We start from the raw sequence: 19,584 nt of genomic DNA, 5'->3' as shown, positions 1-19,584 counted from the left end.
AAATGTGGATTTTGCCCACCCCACATCTCAACACCTGTAAGCCCCCTCCTTTGGGGTCTCACAAAGCTGTCACATAGTCATCAGTAGATTACATAATCCTCCCGATACTTAGTCTCAGCCTCTTCCTTCCCTAGCTCAGCAGAGATCCCTGTAGACTGACACATCTCTCTGAGCTAGGTAAGCCACTATCCCCTTTCACTTTATCCACTCTTTTCCCTCTTCTCACCAGTTTTATAGCAGAGATCCCTGTAGACTGACACATCTCTCTGAGCTAGCTCCCGCTCATCTTGAAATACAGTCTTTGGTCATAGAATTTGTGAAAGATTTCACACAACTAAGAGATACATTTCATAGTGAGATTCAGGTCTATCTGTCATACACAGAGACATGGAAGAAATTTGGGAAACCAGGTTTACCTAAGAGCGGATCGGTGGCCGACTCTGGTGTAGAGATGAGAAATAGATGTAAAAGGAATTGTGGACTGCAATTCAGCTTGAACCGCGCAAAGGTGGTTTAAGACGGATATGTCTGTAAAATAAAGAACACTGCAAAGTACGTCAGTGCTGTGACTTCCTGAAGGTGAAGCTGTGAATGAGAACATAATCTCTTACAATGACTCGGTAGGCTATGTGTTTAACACTGGCCAATCCGAGCTATGAGGTTGCAGATGCTGCCAATATCTGCTATGTGGGAAGTCTAGCGTTCAGCTTCTGACAACCCTGGGTGGACTCTGCAGCGCAGGACTTACCTCCTTTAGAGGAGCTGGTGATCCTGTCGCTGAGGCTTGGACCGAGTCGGTCTTTGGCGTTGGAAGTTAGTAAGCTGTATCAGGAATTAAGATCCTGTCAGCATAAATATCCTAGCTGAGACGATCCCAGCATTCCTCCTTACCTTGAAGGTATTTGGGTCTGCTTGGGTCGCTTAGGCACTCCGTCGATTGGTGACGTGGCTGGAGGGGAAGGAGCAGAGGCTACAGCTAAAGCTTAGTCCTCTGCCTGTGAGTCACATGCATATGCATGGACCTGAAGGTCGCACGGGCTCACCTTGTCCCCTTGCGGGTTTAGGGTTGTGCTCCTTGCGCTTCCTCTGGTTTGGGTTTAAACCCGAATCCTGACAATTTGTGCCTTTGTGCCCCTCTCGAGCCACTTCATCAGTGAAGGAGATTCCACTCCTTACAACACCCCCCCTCAAACTCCACACCCCTACATACATGAATGAAAGATAAGAAGAGAAAAAAATTGAGACAGTGAGGAAAACAAAAAATATGAGTTTTGATGAGTAAAACAAGAGACCGATTTGGTAAACCGGTGATTTGATATGAAAATAATGGGATTAAATAATGATAGAACCAAATGATTTGAAGGTCTTTTCCATGGCGCTAGAATGGATTGTCTCCCTGACCGGTTTGGTGAGAAAATCTGCAATGTTGGAGTCCGTTGAAACCCATTCAAGATTGATCTTATGCTCCCTGACCGCGTTGTTCACAAAGAAAAAATTCCTTTCTAGACTCTTCATCCGTCCTTCAGATGCATTGTTGTCAGACACTAGTACCGCCGCCCTATTTTCACATTTGATCTTTAATGTTGGATGAATGTCCAGAGATTGAACAATCGGTAATAGAAATAACAAAAAATCAACCAATGATCCAATTTGGCCGCGCAAGTTGATGTGGCCACAACTTTTTGCCAACGTGAGCCCCAAGCAATTGGACTGCCAAACATGGTGATGACAAAACCGGATGTGGAGCGTTGAAACTCCCCTCCCCAATTTGCATCTACCCAGGTGATGATCTCGTTGCCTGATGGAGAAAGTCAAAGACGCTTTGATCTGGTCGAGTTGATGTATTGTACCAGGTGTGATCACGCTTCCCAGTGTGTCTCATTTGGATTTGTGCTGAACCGTGCCAGGTAGTTGACTGCAAAACTTATATTGGGTTGAGTCCCCAACACAAGATAATTGATTGAGCCAATTAGAGATTGATACAACGTTGCCGCAACTGGTTCCTCCCATGACGTCGTGAGATTTTCCCCTGACAGGGGTGTGTGCTTGGTCACAATGTTTGGATTGACTTCAGTTTTAAATTTGTTGACAAGCTGGTCAACGAGTAGATGTTGACTCAAGTATATTGAATCATTTTCGTATTTGAGACGTATGCCGACTAGTTTATCCGGTCTTGAGTCCCACTTAACTCGTAAGCTCTGTTCCATCTTTTTCCAAAATAGATTGATATCACCTTGTAGATTTCCAAATACAATTCCATTGTCAACGTGAATCCAAACTATGATCACTGAGTCTCCCCTTTGGTATCAATATAGACACTCCTTGACTTCATCACACTCAAATCCCCAACCATGTAGCAGGCCCTTGAAGTGTTTCCACCAGCAACGACTGGCCTGTCAAGTGCTGTAGAGCGCTTTTTTCAGTATTAGGACCTAATTACCTCTCAGATGGGGACAAAGTTCAATCGGAGGGTCCATGTAGATCGTCTCCTATATGGGACTATGGACAAATGCGCCAGTGATGTCAAACGAGTTGATGATCCATCTCCGTTGAATAGCCAAGTTGAGCAGAAGCCGGAGGGTCAAGAGAGATGCCGTGGGTGCAAAAGTTGATCTAACATCTTTCCCAATTCTCTGCCTGAAACCGCGGACAACAAAGCGGGCCTTGAGTTTGTTGATAGTGTTATCTGCATTTTGTTTTATGTTGAAAACAAATTTTGTCCCAATCGAATGCTTGTTGTCCTTGTCCAAAATTTCAAAGGTGTCAATGTCTGTCAGTTGCTCCCACTCGGATAAGCATGCCTTCCGCCATTTGTCAGAAGCGGGTGACTTGAGAGCGTTCTTTAAGTTGGTCGGAATGTCTGCGTTGGAGATTGCCTGAATTGATTCCAGTTGGGAGTCCTGTTCATCACATATTTCTTTGGTCTTCTCTTGTCCCAAGGTCAGAACCCTACGGACAATTTGGTTGTTAGTTAAGTCCGTGGGTGCAGGAAACAAGGGTTTCCCTTGAAGATCAAGAAATGTTGCACACTCTGAGTTTACCACCTTTTGTGTGGCCGGGTTCCAAAAAAACCATCCTCTTTTGTCATCTTGATATCCAACAAGGTGACCTGTCCATCCACGCTGGTCTAGTTTGCGCCGGCGTTCCTTCGGAATGTGGATTGATGCCCGGGAACCAAACGGATAAAAGAGATTGGCAGTCGGTTGTTGGTCGGACCAGAGTTCAAGAGGAGTAGTTTTGAATTGTTGATTTGACAGTCAATTGATGAGAAAACATGCGCATCGATATGCGTAGGACCATAATTTTGAAGGGAGTTCCAAATGAGCTAGTGTAGACCGCGCAATATCTCCAAGGGTCCTGTTAAGGCGCTCCGCCTCCCTGTTTTGCTCTGGTGTGTAAGGGGAAGTGAAGATAATCTGACACCTAACTGATTCGAGATAAGTTGACCAGGGTTTAATGGTGTATTCTTTCGCGTTATTGCACCGGATGAATTTCTATGCAGCTTTAAAGTGATTGACTATTTTCTTGACTAGCGCAGAAATGATATTGGGGAATTCGGCCCTGGATTTCATTGGATAGAAAAAGGAGTACGTAGTTGCATGGTCTCGGATTGTGAGGAGAAAACAATGTCCTATGACATCTGGTTCAAACGGCCCCATCACGTCTGTTACAAGCAGATCCAGTCAATTCTCTTGGGGGATTATTTCCGGAAGAGATGCCCGCCGCCGTTTGCTTTTAGTTTTTCTGCATGTTTCACAAATAAAGGGTTGCCAGGTTTTTAAATCAAAAGAGGGAACAAAGCGTTGCAGGAAATCTTTTACGATCGGATCTGATACATGACCCAGTCAACAGTGCCAATAGTAGGATAGAGAGGTTATTCAAGATTGCAATTGAGTAGAAACTTGCATAGCCGATGGTTGAAAAAAGTGAAAAGAATTTGGAGAGATGATCCACGATCGATTTTGATATTGAGCCGTGATGGAAGCAAAAGACAATGTGAGGACTATGTCATGATTTGGAAGGAAGAATGGCCTGAATCCTGAGTCAATCATTTGGCCGAGACTAAGAAAAGTTCCTGTCGTTTCCGGGCTGAATAGAACCTTTGGGATGGTTAGGGTACCATCCCCATTGGTTATTGGCAGGTGACCACTATGTTTCGCCATCATAGAACCCGTAGAAGACGCAAGGTTCAGTTTCAATGCCGGCTGGAGTGGGCAAAGATTAGAGAATGAGTGGAAAGAGCCGCTGTGAGAATGAAAGCTGGTTGGCTGATGTAGAACGTCCGCTAACCGCCTCCTCCAAGAATATTGATGTCCGGGCTGTGTGATTGTCGGTAACTTGGCTCTGCACTGCTACTTTCTGCTAGCCTTCAGCGCTCCTTTACTGAGCCTGATCTATAGCATAATAGTACGCGAGTGAATAAAGCTCCGCACGTCGTAAGCACAAAAATCCGCAAGTAACTCTTGAATAAGGATAAGAACACCGATAATCTCTCAATAACTCTTGTACGTCCGTAGTTGTAAGTACAATGATGATGAGTAAAAATCCGTAATTCAATAGGATAAAGATTTCCCCGATAGGAGAGTCCCCCCCTTCCGTCCTCCCCTCCGCCCACGTCGCCGTTCCCACCCAATCCCGCACGTCTGACACTTTTCCGCACTAGTCCGCCTACTCCGCCCGCTATCCCGCTTGTCACTTTCCCAGACTCCGCTCCTCTCCGACGCTTGCCCTCCCACCGTCCTCTGTCTAGCCCCCGTCAGTCGTTCTCTCGCCACCGCCTTCACCCCGGTTCCACCTGCTGATGGAACCCGCTCGGGCTGTCATGGCTCACCCGCTGACGCACCGCTGCTACCAGTCCATGTGTGTAGTCCCGCCGCAGTCCAGCCCTGTCTTTTTCCGCTCTGATCCGAATACCCGATCCGAAATCCGCAATCCGCAATCCGTAATCCGCAATCCGCGCGTGACTTTCCGTAAGCTTTCCTAGCGTGCTTTCCTGACCTCATCCTCAGTGCTTATGTCACCGGAATGCACCCTGCCTGAGACGCTTTGTGCATTCCCCGCCTGCGCTATCTCCGCGTGGACATTCTACTGCACTTGCCTATATAAATCAACACACCGCTCACGTGATGGGTTGCCCCAGAATCCAAAACCACGCCTTTGCCAGTGGCACCCGTCGCATCCGCTCCCACGGCCGAACGAACCACCACATTTTGATCCAAGCCAGTAGGAGGGTTGTTTGGGGGTCGGCCTGACGGGCATAACCGAAAGCGGGGCGACCGTTGATAGGGGTGTTGGGCGGTGGCAGTCTGGCATCAATGCGGAGGGTCAGGCAAGGCAACCTCCAGTGGCCCAAAACCCCACAGTAAGAGCAAGGTTTGCCTTTGAAGATGGTCGGATCGCTGGGCCCTTGGTTGCCCCTCTGGATGTTGTTGATTGCGGCCAAAATATCTTCAACTGTTGGGTTGCCAGGCCTTCCCACATTTACGTTTCTCGTCGTAGGTGGATAGTTCCCAGATTGTTGCTTAGGTGGTGCCTGGAAATTGTTTTGCGGATTTGGTCAGCCGTTCTTCTGCTGATTTGCCGTCCAACCAGGTTGCCTTGGAGCTTGGGGTGCCTGGTATGACCGAAAAACTGAAACGTTCGCACTAGAGTCGAAACGGCTACTCTTGCCGTAAGTCAAGGTGAGAATTGTCTGAATGTCCCTTGCTGTGACGTCTTTCTTATCCCCAAGCTGTAAGGAGATATTCTGGAAAATTTGTGATCGTGACATGGTCGTAGGTGGTGGCGCGATTGCTTGCAATAGTAGGCTTTCAACCAGCGGGGGCAACGCTGCCTGCACATTTCTGAGGTCGGTGAACAAATCAAACACTTTATTGAAGAGCCCCTGTACCTGCAAGGGGTCGGTCGTTGGTCCAGTGATACGAAATTCAAGGAGTCAATCAATGAGCTCCATTTGTCTGAACCTGATTGTCCCCTGGAAATTTTCCTGAACTGCATCGAAAGCTTCAGTACCCTTTGTGTATTGATTGACAAGTGATGATAGTTCTTCGTTGACTGTAATTTGAACGAGATATAGTAGACAAGTTTCTTCTTGGGCAGTGATATTCTTGTAGTTCTCAGGGTTGTCGAAAAAACTTGCATGGTTGAGAGTTAATAGAATCACTTGGGTCAGGTCTGTAGTGATTTGTGAGAGAAACGCATGTGTATTAAGCAAACTACTACGCTGGAACCTCATGTTCCGGTGTCTAGTGAGCTGCGGATGGTAACCCAGTAACTGGGTTACAACACCCCCCCCTCACCTAGCCACCGGAAATAGAGAGACACAGCGCAACAACTAAATACAAGTTGATAAGAATAGGAGAGAAATATAATGATAAGAAAAAAAAACTTTCGCACAACAAACAGTGAACAGATGAGAGAGTGGTAAAGAAGAAAGTAAAAAAGGTCAGTTCCCCAACAAGTGTTTCCTTAGACGCTCAAAAGGCTCCCGCGTCAAAGACTTTGTCAGCACGTCCGCCAGCTGTTCGTTGGTGGGAACCCAAGTCAACTCTGTCTTTTTTTCAAACAGAGCCTGGTTAGTGATATGAAATTCTCTCTCAGTATGCCTGGCTCTCTTATTTGAGGCATCATCGGTCCCTATCTTAACTGCGGACTGGTTGTCGCAGTACAAGTTACCTTGGAAGTCAATCCGTAAAATATCCCGCAACAAGTGGCGAACCCAAAGAACTTGTCTTTTTGCTATTCCTAGCGCCATATATTCTGCTTCGCATGTCGATGCCGCAACTGTCGCAAGCCGTCGAGATGCCCATAGGATGGGACAGCCTAGGAACGTTAAGAAAATTCCATACGTGGACTTACTGTGTTCTCCTCCCCATGACGCATCGCAGTAGCATTGAAGTGCCTTTGGTCTCTTGGTGGGGCAGAGTGTCATCGTCTTATCCCTTGTTTGTGCCAAGTAATTCACCAGGTGGCGCACTCCCTTCCAATGGCTTGGCCTGGGTGACGCTGAGAAACGTGCCAAGAAATTCACCGCAAAAGCTAGGTCCGGCCTCGTGCCCACGGCCAGGTAGCTGAGGGACATAACAACAGACAGGTAAGCGGTTGAAGAAGAGGGATCCCCTTCTTGTTCGGACGTAATGTCAAGGTTAGCCGGTAGGGGCGTCTTTGCCGTAGTAAATCCATCCCAATGTAGATCTAAAATTTCATTGACTAGTTTTCCTTGGTCGAGCACAAAAGCGTCAGAAGTTCTTACAATGTTTACCCCCACGATAGAGTCCAGTTTGCTGCTCCATTTGATCTCCAGTTTTCCCTCCAGGGAGGCCTCAAGATTCTTCAAGATTGCCTCCAAATCACCGGTTACGATCCCCTCATCGACATGGATCCAAATCACTCCTGTCTTTGACTCGTCCTGGAGGACGTACAGACTCGAGTCATATTGACTAGCCGAAAAACCTAGATCGAGTAGTATTCCTTTCAGATGCAGCCACCAGCATCGCGCTGCCTGTCTCGTCCCATATAGGGCCTTCTTCAGTCGGAGTCCCTCGCCCGGCTTGAGGTTCATGCCTTCTGGAGGTCGGATCCAAATTTCCTTGTCTATGTCGGAGTTCAAGTATGCAGCTACGAAATCAAAGGAGTGGACTGGCCAGTTGTAGGCTGCTGCCATTGTTAGTACTAGACGCATTGAGACAAAGGTGGCTGTTGGCGCGAAAGTCTTCTTAAAATCTACCCCTTCCACTTGTGTGAAGCCCTTTGCGACATAGCGTGCTTTGTAGTGAGTGACGGTCCCGTCAGCTGCAGTTTTGATAGCAAAGACCCAGCGGCCATCGAGCGCTTTCTTGGCAGTGTCCATGATCCGGATTTCCCACAAGCCTTTCCGATCCAGGTTGCCTAACTCCTCCTCAACTACTTTCTTCCAGCTCTCCCAATCGTCCAACTTCATCGCCTGCTTGTATGTCTTTGGGATACCTGCCGAGAAGAAACCGCAATTCCTGATCACCTCATCAACGAACTTTTCTTCCTGCTCAAACGCTAACTCGTGGGAGAAATCTCCTAGAGAAACACAGTTAGTTGACGGGTTAGTTTCAATTGGGGATTTTATAGGAGATTTGGTTTGTTCAAGTGTTAGCATTGTCTTTCCGGGGAAGCACTCAAAGGTAGCCCAAGCTGAAGACACAAGGCTGTCAGACTCAGGTACCCAGAAAAGCCAACCCTTGCTGTCGCTCAAGTGTGCAACCACATGTGCTTTAAAAGCACGGTCAGCTAGTTTTGTCCTTTTTTCTGGCGGTTGGAGAACGTAAGCCACACTACCAAAAACTCGAGCCACATCTAACTGTGGTTTCCGCCGGAAGAGCGCCTCAAAAGGCGTGACCTCGCCGCTCGACTTGTTTGGTAGCCTGTTGAGTGTCCACGATGCCCATTCGAACGCAAAACCCCAGAAACGTTGCGGAAGGTTGCTGTCACCCAGTACTGTCCTCCCCATTTCGGACACGGTACGGTTGAAACGTTCCACCACGTCATTCTGGTAGTGGTGGTACGGTAGGCTGCGTTCTGCCCTGATGCCCTTGTCGCCTAGAAAAGTTGCAAGAGCCTTGTTCGCAAACTCGCCGCCGTTGTCGCTGCGCAACACCTTAACTTTCAGATCTGTTTGTCTTTTGAGCCTGGTAATAGCATCTATGATGTGTTTGTTAGCATCACTTTTGTTCGCCATTATCTTCACTTCGTTGTAACCTGATCCTATATCTTTTATGGAGAGTACATACCGCCCTTTATGGTATGTTGCAACCGGGAAAGGACCCATCAGATCAACATTCAGGATTTCCAATGGTTTCACCGTCCTGTTTGAGCTGCCAAGGACATTTGTCCGAGTACCCTTGTGTATTGCACACACTGGGCATCGCAACTGGCCAGGGGGCATCTTCTCTGGTAGGCCAAAAGCCGCCTTTGTGTCGATCAGTTTCCTTATTACCCTAAGGCTTGCATGGCCGAATATCCTATGCCACATCAGAAGAGTTGTTTCTTCTTTTGTCAGGTCTTCTGGCCTCCAAGTGACACTTGGGGACATTTCCAGAGGGGACACAAACAAGTCCTCCGCCGAGCTTTTCGCTGCTAGACTCGACGAACAAGAAGTCATCTTGGTAGGCGTAACATCAGTGTTGTCATTGCAAAGTGGGCGGTCTTTAGATGTAGAAGAAGAAACAGAATGTGAAACAGGTTGGGAAACGGTAGTATTCATTGAGACGCTTTTAAGAGGGAAAGAGATGTGAGACGGTGGACATCCGGATAAGGTGGGTGGCAAGGGTCGCGGCAAACACCACTTGTTTGATGCTCTTCTGAACGGGCAAGAGAAGAGCAGATTCCAATCTGATGAAAAGATATTGAAGGCATCTTCTACATGATTGTAGAGGAAATGTGAGTTAGCCTTCCGTAGCGCTGCTAGGGATATAAGCGTCGACAAAGCCCGCTCACAAAAAAGTACCCCTTTAAGAGTTACGATTTGCCCATCCTGGGTCGGAAAAGAGAGGTCCCCAGTCCCTGTGATAAAGGAGCCGTCGCCCTTAGTGGCTATACGGAGGGGTATAGGACAAGGTAGAGACTTAAGAGAGCTGAGTGCATACCTGTCAGCCGTCAAATGATGCGTTGCTCCAGTGTCAATGACCGGGTCATTGCTGTCGCCCACTGACAGTTGGCTGAAACGCGGCGCAAAATCTTGTCCCAGCTCGCTGTCCAACACACCAATCTCGAGCATTCTTGAGGTCGACTCCTGTCTCGGGCTTTCTGGATGTGGGTGATTGGGCGCCGGCGGATGGTTGCGGTCGTCCTGGGGCGCTTGTTGACCGCAAGGAGCAAAAGGTTGCGCTGCCTGGAACATGTTGGCTCGGGAGTGAGGGGGTTGTACCTGGCTTGTCGAGGGAGCAGTCCGCTGTTGGTGGTTGGGTCGGTATAAGTCCGCTTGTCGTGTTGGAGGCGGCGCATAGCGATTCTGGATCTGTGGTGCATAGCTTGTTTGTGGTGAGCCTAAACCTCCAACAGAGTACCCTGGTGGTGTGACTATCGGGTACCATGCTTTGAAGTTGCCAGGTGCTAGAGTTGGTGCTGGCATCGCAAACGTTCATTGCACTGGTTGAAACTGTCTGCTTGGCAGACCTGGTGGAGCTGATCTTCTGGGAGCATATGCCGGGATCGTCATTGGGGGTTGGCTGAAGTTCTTCTGTCGGGGAATTGGACACTCGGATAGGAGGTGGTCTGGGGATCGGCAATTCCAGCATTGGAGGCCTGTGATCGCGAAACCTTCCACCATTTCGGGAACCTCCAGCCACACGCTCGGATTGAAATACTCCATTGCTTGTGTGACCTGGGAGTCAAAACCGGCTTGATATGTATTCTGCACCGAGGTCGAAAACACCGTGGATGAAGTCAAAGTCAGTTCGACTTGGTGTTTGGCGATGTCAATATGTTTGAGAATCTGGTCCGGGGTCACCGCCAACTTTGCCTTTGTTCTGCTGGAGCTTGCGAAGTCCTGTTCAACTCTCCGATCCACTTCCCTGCGCAGGTCGGATCCTGTTTCCAACAAAGCCTGTAGAACCAATCCGCCAATGGTTTCTTGATCCAGTTCCAAGCCGAGTGAGTGAAAATCGTCCAGCATTTCGAGGATTTGTGCGATCGCCTCCGAGCTGCTCGAAAAATCCGACATTTTGACATTCTTCAACTTTTCCCAGATAACCATCTGCTCGGCCCTGCTAGCGGTGTGGAAACGGCTACGGAGGTGAGTTACAATATCAAAACAGGTGTTGTGACGGAGAATACTGCGGTGCATACTGCTGTCGACCGTTGCCAGAAGCAGAGATCGACCTATTTGTTCTTGTACGTGATTGGTACACGCCGCCAAGAACCATGCGCCGTTGCCGAAAACCTCCCTTGCCAACTCGCGCATGATCAGGTCCCAGTTCGCGAAGTTGGATCCGCTGGGATTGAGCTTGTCTTTCGTGGTCAGCCTTGATGTTGCGTGGGAGACGATTTGGCCTGGTGAACGGCCATGGTACAATGATTGGACCGACGCTTCTTCTAGGAACCGGTTGACTTCGTTAGCCGTGTACACCGGCACGTCGCCGTCATCTTCAGGGGCTGGTGGTCAATTTCCAGTCGTTGGTGCCTGATTCGTCCGAGAGGCTGGTCGGCTTTGCGAGCTAAGCCGTCGATTTACGTTGTGACCTTGTACGTTCAAAGAGAAAGCGGCTGGAAGGCCCCAAGGATTAGTGGTTGGTTCTGGGGAGTGAGTATTGCGGATCGGGGAAGACATGTTGTGGGAGAGAAGCAATTGGTTCGGAGGAGTTTGGGTATGGATGGGGAAAGAGGTAAAGAGAGAAAATTGTTTTTTTTTTTTTTTTTTTTTTTGAGAGAGAAATTGAGATAAACACGGGAAAAAGAGAGCTGCATAGATGAGGTGTGGATAAGAGGTGATTGAGGTGATCGAAAAGAAAAACTCTGTTATGAGATCTCCGCACTATTTTTTCGCTACAAACAAAGTCAGCCCCTTTGGTACCGAGGTAGAAGGTGCAAGTTAGCCAGGCTCTGGCTGACTCCGACTATAGTTACTTTCTAGATTGGATCAAACAGGGATAGAGTTTATCGGAGAGATGATCGGTGAATTCTGAGAGATTGTTGATGATAAGAGTAACACAGCCGGAATATAAGATTTTATAGGATCAATATGATTATGGGAGGATAAACCCTACGCTGGGTGCCGATTTCAGAAAGCTTGAGTCCTACGCTGGACTAGGAGATGGATAGATGATAGAGAGAAGAGGAAGAGTAAAAGAAAAAAGAACGCTCTACGCTGAGCTTGATGATATAAAATTTCGGAGAAGAGGGCTCATGACCTGTAGTGGTTTGTGAGAGAAACGCATGTGTATTAAGCAAACTACTACGCTGGAACCTCATGTTCCGGTGTCTAGTGAGCTGCGGATGGTAACCCAGTAACTTGGTTACAACAGGTCTCTCTTCCACTTAGTGAAGTTCGATCCGTCAGCGGCTAACTGTTTGACTTCTGATTTGTAAACACTGGGTTGCTGTAGGAATTTGTTCCTGGGTGAAATCTTGGTCGAGGTTGTCTGGGACATGAGAGGAATAGGTGAAGCGGGAAGTGAAATAGTCTTGGAAGATGTAAATGGGGTGTCCGATGATGACAGAGGTGGAGATGTCCCCCTTGGTACGTTATTTTTTGGTTCATAAACGGGTGTTGGGATGACGGTTGTTATTGATAGGCCAAATGGATTCTTGACGAGTCGATTGCTAGGTAAAACTATAGCCAAAGATGATGTGTTGAGTTACTACCTTAGAGAATATATACAATATTGCCAAAATGAAAGGTGAAGGAGGTCAATTGTTCTCCAGCGGATCCGGCTTTTCTTCGGTCGGAGATGGTGGGAGTGGGGGTAGTTTTAGAAGAGCCTTGTATGCTTTTGTTTGTTTTGGTCTTTTTGCTCATTTCGGTGGAGGAAGAGGGCATGTGAGGGGTGGTTTTGCGCGCCGGGTATTGACCATACAATAATCCTTCGAGCCTAGCGGTCGAGACAGAGACGGCTAGCGTGTTGGTAGGGCAGTCAAATCTTAATCTGTTGTGACTAGAACTCTTGATTGTTCATTGCTCCACCCCTCCCGCCTCTTGAACCTCTCACACTCCAAATGTAGAGTTTGCCCACCCCACATCTCAACAGGGATCAGGAAGGTTTCATGCCCCCCTTCCTCTGAGTTTGTGGGCAAATTCAGACTCCAGGAGGCGCCGCGCACTGTGGACCCACCATCACGCCCCGCACACGCACACACACAAAGAAACAGAACACAAAGGGATCACAGAAAACAAAAACAAACACAACTGAACCAAAACCAAACCCACCGCATGACCAGCCCTTCCAAAACGTGCAGAAAGAAAACGAACAGACAAGAAAAGGAGGAACAGCAAATAAAAGTCAAGAAAGAGATAACAAACAAAAGGAAAAGAAAAAAATCCATGTAAGAGGGAAGGAAGCCCGCGCGCCGCCGCGCTCTTGAGGGTTGATCCTTCTTGTGCCTTAGGAACTGCCCTGCGCTGCGCCATTTTGAGGGCTGACTCCGCGTGTACCATAATGCACACCACACCGGGGAATACAATCCAAGAGCTATTTTGGTATGAGGCAGTGAAAGATAGGAAAGGAGATGAAAGCAAGAGATTGTTGTTTGGGAGAAATAATGGCTGAAATCCGGAATCAATGAATTTTCTCAAGCTGAGAAGCGTACCCGTCATTTCCGGGCTTGCAGAACCGCCAGGGTACCATCCCCATTGGTTATCCAAAGGTGTCCACTGTGTGTCGCCCACATGTGTCCAGTCAAGGAAGCCAAATTCAGTTTCACAGGCGGATGAAGAGCTGTAAGGAAAGACAAATCATGGAGAGAGCCACTCACATGGTGGGTTGTCCCAGAATCCAAAACCGTGCCTGCATCGGCGGCAACCCTTGCGTCCGCGCCCACAGCCAACTGAATCACCACATTCTGAGCTGGCTGAGTGGGTGGGTTGTTCTGGGTTGGGGCCTGACGGTGTGGAACTACTCTTGGGATGAATAGAGCTGGAGAGGGAATGGTGCTTTAATGGGCTGCCTCTCTGGGAACAAGAAAAAGATATAAGAGTGTGGACTCTTATGGAAAGTTGTGGCTATAGAGGATTCTTGAGGTATGTCTTGAGGGTTACTTTTCTACTTTTCTCATATTTTGTACACAGATAACAAGCTTGTCCAATCTGATTTATTGGCATAAGCAAGGCTAATGATAGGTGACCAGTGATCTGAATTACTTTGACAGGATCTGATGGGGAACAAATGAAGAGGAACACAACCCAGTTTATATACACAAGAAAGAGGAGCCATGAGGAAACAAGGATAACCTGAAGGGAAGCATAGAACATTCTACTTCTATAGGATGAAACAGCCATGTGGTCAGAGTAGTGGGTCAAGGAGTCACATGATGGTGTAATAGTGGGTGGGGATTATGCCATCTTCTGGGGGCTATGGTGCAATCTTCCTAGTTGGAAACAGGGGTAGAATATTCTATGATCTAAGATAGGAGGATTTAGGTGTTTCAGGAAGTGTTTCAGGAAGAAGTAATCTAAAGATCTAAGATAGGAGGAGTCAGGTGTTTCATGAACTGTTTCAGGAATTAATAATCTAGGTGGGGTTTGGGGCTATGTCTAGTAGAATGTGTATCATGTTGGGTTTGGAGGGTGAAGGGTTTCAAGGTTGCTTATACATCTTTGAGCACATGGTTCTAAGGAAAAACTAGAAGAGGAGGGTAACATGTGATCTGGGTAGATGTTTGAGACTAGGGAGAGGGTTTATCCAAGAGAGGGGGAGTGTGGGAATAGGGAATACTATTATCCAGGGTATGACCATTGAGTGGGGATGTTGAGGGGCTTGGGCTTTGCTGACAAGGGGGCCAGAGGTATGGGATTTGGTCTTGAGGTGTGACAGCCTTTGGATTGATGGGTGCTGGTTTTCTGGATAGATCAGGATTGGCTTACCACAACGGGCAAAACCGGAAGTGGGGCGACCAATTGGAGTGGTGTTGGGGGGTTGCAGGTTGGCATCCCTGCAGAGAATTGGACAAGTTGACCTCCAATGACCCATGACGCCACAGTAATTGCAGGGGTTGGAGGCGAGGAGGGTGGCATCTGATGGGCCACGGTGTAAGACTCAAAAGTGGTTGTAAAACCCTTTTGCTGAATGGAGAAGGGGATGAAGGAGGTGCAAGCTCTGCCCTTCTATACTACATACCAGCTAAAAGACCCACCAAGGTAAGCTTGGCAAGTTTTAATAAGTGATAGGAGTGGTTAGCTCAAGATAAGTTTCTTGTGACGCAGTATGAAAAGGTTGTTATTCAGTATGTAAGGGTTTTTATATGTAAGGAAGAGGGCTGGGTGGGTACGTAATTGTTTTGCCTGATGGGTGAGTATGAAACTTGATGAGTAATAAACTGAGGAACTACAAATGGGGGGAGGGGGGAAGAGAGCTCCTTATATAGACAAATGTGAGGAATTTTGGCTCTAGGGAAGCCCCTGAGTGAGGTATTTTAGCTGGCCTGGGCTGTACAACATGAGGGAGTTAAGAGGAAGTGGCTGTGTACAATTTATGCAAGGGGTGCATACATGAGGAGGGGCTGTGCCAGATGACGTCATAATTTATGCAAGGGGTGCATAAGCTGTGCAGGGAATGATCAGGTGATGTAATAAGACCAAACAAAGTGGAGTTAGAAGGAACTAGAATATGGGGAACCATTCAGTTGAAGGGGCACAGCCTGCAGGGGCAGTGCTGCATGATGTCATATACATAACAAACAAATCCAATCCAATATACGTAGTGGGGATAGAATGGTGCGGGGAAAGGTCACTTGAGGTGCCTGACAGGTGGTTGACTGGGTGCTACAGGTTGTCCAAAAGGTCTAACTTCCAGTGTAGCGGGGCTCCAGTGATGCTTCCAGTGGAACTAGGGGTTACTTTAGCTGTGGAGTCTATTTATGGTTTCCAATGGATGGTATCTTGAGGCCTTCTGTATGTACGTGAGGAAAAATTTTGATTTTTCAAATTTTTGCGTACCACAAAGGTTGCCTTTACAGATGTTGTTGATGGCCACGGTGTAGTAGACAGAAAAGTGGCAAAATAAAAAGTTTTTTCTATGCCACATAATTACTCATACTAGGCCTCAAGATGTCAGAATTTGAGCTTGTCAGTCCGCTCACTTTCTTTATCTTATGGTCCTGTCCCCAGTCCATGTTCCAGTTCCTGTTCCTGTTCCTGTCACCAGTTCTTGTCCCCAGTTCCAGTTCCTGTTCCTGTCCCCAGTTCCTGTCCCCAGTTCCTGTCCCCAGTTCCTGTCCATATCACAGTTCCAGTTCCAGTACATGTTGTGCTCCTGTTTTCTTGTGTTACATGCTCTTAGGCCCCCTCTGGATCTTGTGCAGGGGGCTCTCTAGTTGTGTATAAGTGTCCGCTCTTCGGATAAGAAATTAATCATTGAGTTTGAGCCTTAACCAACCTGACCCACCTGTGTCCCCCACCACACGCTCCTCTTTCATCACCCCTCGTCTCCATCGCCTCATCACATTGAGTTGAAATCTTGACAGATTTACAGTCTCGTCAAGACTCTTCACTGCCAGCATAATTAGCTGGGCTGAGTTTATCCCAGTTAAACTGGGATGCACTCAACCGATTTCAATTTGGTTGATCTCAACTGATGAAATACAAATCCAAGGGACCCCCCTTGGTTTTATATCTCATTGGTTGAGATCAACCCATTTAAGATTGGTTGAGTGCATCCCAGTTAAACTGGGATGACTTCATCCTAGCCAAATATGCTGGCAGTGCTTCTATCGATCTCTTCAACACTCTTTTCTCGCTTGATCAATTTTAAATGGCCAATGAAACCTCCTCGATCGTTATGAAAGCAGACTTGTCGCTGTTGGAATGGACCCATCGTCGTAGGAAGGCAATCATCGTCGTCAAAAGTAGCCTGTCGTCGTAGGAAGGAACCCGTCATTGTCGGAGCAGCTTCAACATCGTCAAAGCAGCCCCATCATTGTTGTAGCAGCCCACCACCGTCGGAACAGTCCCACAATCGTCAAAAGCAGCCCTTTCATCGTTGTAACAACCTCAACACCTTTGGAGCAGTCCCACCATCGTCGGAGCAGCCCCACTATCGTCGGAGCAGCCCCACCATTGTCAGAGCAGCCCCACCATCGTTGAAGCAGCCCCACCATCGTTGGAGCAGCCCCACCATCATCTCTTCTCCCTATCTCTCTCCTACCCACCCAACCACCCTGTTCCCCGACTGTTCCTGCGGGGGTGTGTCAGAATTTGAGCTTGTCAGTCCGCTCACTTTCTTTTTCTTATGGTCCTGTCCCCAGTCCATGTTCCAGTCCCAGTTCCTGTTCCCAGTTCCTGTTCCTGTTCCCAGTTCCTGTTCCTGTTCCTGTCCCCAGTTCTTGTCCCCAGTTCCAGTTCCTGTTCCTGTCCCCAGTTCCTGTCCATGTCACAGTTCCAGTTCCAGTACATGTTGTGTTCCTGTTGTCTTGTGTTACATGCTCTTAGGCCCCCTCTGGATCTTGTGCAGGGGGCTCTCTAGTTGTGTATAAGTGTCCGCTCCTCGGATAAGAAATTAATCATCGAGTTTGAGCCTTAACCAACCTGACCCACCTGTGTCCCCCACCACACGCTCCTCTTTCACCACCCCTTGTCTCCATCGCCTCATCACATTGAGTTGAAATCTTGACACAAGATACCACAAAATGGACCCCAGAAACGGATTCTACGGCCAATCTCACCCCTAGTCACCACTGGAAGCACCCCTGGCCCCCCTCTAGTGTGGAAGTTAAACCTCATGGACACCTATCACATGGCCAGCCCCAGTAACCCAGCTGTCACCTGCTTCAACCCAGCTTTCACAGTAGTACAATTATACATATCACAGGATACAAACATACATCTCCTTGTCAGGCTACAATCATTACATATTAGCTAAATACACTCCTATATATACATAGTATGACATCATTTACACTGTTTCTGCAGCCTCAGACTTTGTGTATACACTAATTACCCCTGTATGAAAGCTCATGCAGTATACTCTCACCTTATGCAGGCGTTAGAAGGTTCTGTTGTATATTCTGACATCATGTATGCACCCCTGGCATGTTTAGAATGTTCTGTTGTATATTCTGACACCATTCATGCGCCCCTGAGGGGTTATGACATCATTTGTATCTACTCCCACCAGCTAAAATCCCTCACCCTGTTGTCTAGATTAGCTGAAACCCTAACCCACAAGCCCCCTCTGGGGCTCCCCTTTTGCCTATAAAAAGAGCTCTCTCCACCCCCAGTGGCCTGCTCCCCAGTTCTTCACCCAGAACTCCCAAGTCACCCAACACTCATCCACACTCAAATCCTAAAACCCTTATAACAACCCTTATAATAAAGGAATTGAACCCTTATAACAAAGTAATTAAAACACTTACACATTGCCAGTCAAACAGATTTCATCTGGAACAGACCAGACCTATCACTTAATAAAACTTGCCAAGCTGAGCTTGGTGGATCTTGTTAACTGATAACAGAAGGGCAGAGCTTGCAACTCCATCCTACCCTTTGAAATTCAGCAAAAGGGTTTCATTACCACTTTTGAGTCTTACAGCGGCAATTTCATCAATATTTGGATGGCCTGGTCGTCCGACGTTCTGAGTCTTAGGTTGATTGGACGGATTATTTGCTGGTTGGGCAGGCTGGTTACCCTGGATCGCAGTTTGGTGTTGCTGTCGTTGTGGTTGGTTGCCCTGGTTGTTCCAGGCTGTGCTCACGGGTAGTTGGCTCAGCCAAGTTCGGAAAACCAAGGGTTTGTTGGGAGGGAGGGAGTCAAAACGTATTGTCTTGCCGTAGGCAGAAGTAATGATGGTCTGTATATCCCCTGCTGTGATGTCCTTCTTTGTCCTGAGTTGAAGAGAAATGTTTTGAAAGAGTTGTGACCTCAACATGGAAGGTGGTGGCGGGACAATAGATTGGAGGATGAGACTCTCAACAAGAGGCGGTAAACCCGCGTTGACCTTCTGCACGTCGGACAATATGTCAAACATATGTTTGACATATTCTCCATAAGATGCATCTTATTGGCAAGACCAGGAAGTTGCAGAGTGTTTGTTGAAGGGCAAGTTCAAGCAGTTTATCCACAAGCTCCATCTGACGGAATCAAACTGTCCCCTGGAAGTTAGCCCGTACCACCTCAAACGCCTCAGTCCTTGTGGTGTGGCAATCAACCAGGGAGGCAAGTTTGTCCTGGACTGTGATCTGAATGAGGTAGAGTAGACATGTATTCTCTTGAGCCGTGATCTTATTGTAATTCTTGGCTTTGTCAAAATAATTGGCATGGCTAAGCGTCAGAAGGATAACTTGGGCGAGGCCTTGCTTCCACTTGTTGAAGTTTGAGCCGTCCACCAGTAGTTGATTGACTTTGGATTTATAAATGCTGGGTTTTTGCAAGAATTTGGTCCTTGGGGAGATTTCAGAAGGTGCTTGTGACAGCAGTGGGCAGATACGTTACGGTACGTTACAAGGGCAATTTTGGATACCGTAACTATTTTTTAGTTATCCATATCTGCCCTGGGGGATAAAATATATTATTTTTTACTGTATCTTAATGTTGCTAGATTGTATCTCTGTTGAAAATGTATCTGAAGGAGAATGCGGTGGTGATGTGTCTTGTGGAACGTTGTATCTTGGTTGATAAGCGGGTGTGGTGAGGAAGGTTGTGATAGACAGTCCAAAAGGGTTTTGGACAATACGGTTGGTAGGTAGAGCTGGAGCCGATGTCAATAATCCTTTGTCAATGTGCCAAGTTAAAAATTTGGAGAAGATGTAAGGAAATTCCAAGATGAAGGGAGAAGGAGGTCGGTTGTGTTCTGATGGGTCTGGCTTTTCTTTGGTTGGAGACGGGGGTAAAGGGGGTAATTTCAGGAGTGCCTTGTATGCCTTAGTTTGTTTTGGTTGTTTCACTCTTGTCAGAGGAGGTAACAGTCCTG

General features: G+C 47.6%; 1 protein-coding gene across 1 annotated transcript; it reads left to right on the top strand.

Moving 5' to 3' along the window:
- Window positions 1-16,430: 16,430 nt before the first annotated feature.
- On the top strand, window positions 16,431-16,762 carry PtA15_15A487 (uncharacterized protein; the record flags this gene model as incomplete). Its single annotated transcript, XM_053163696.1, has 2 exons — window positions 16,431-16,524; window positions 16,605-16,762. 2 exons carry the CDS (start codon window positions 16,431-16,433, stop codon window positions 16,760-16,762), a joined length of 252 nt encoding a protein of 83 aa, XP_053027646.1.
- Window positions 16,763-19,584: the final 2,822 nt, after the last annotated feature.

This window comes from Puccinia triticina, chromosome 15A (genome assembly GCF_026914185.1).
Source record: "Puccinia triticina chromosome 15A, complete sequence".
NCBI classification, from domain to species: domain Eukaryota; kingdom Fungi; phylum Basidiomycota; class Pucciniomycetes; order Pucciniales; family Pucciniaceae; genus Puccinia; species Puccinia triticina.
Note: the sequence above shows the minus strand (reverse complement) of the source record. Positions and strands in the feature narration are given on the sequence as shown.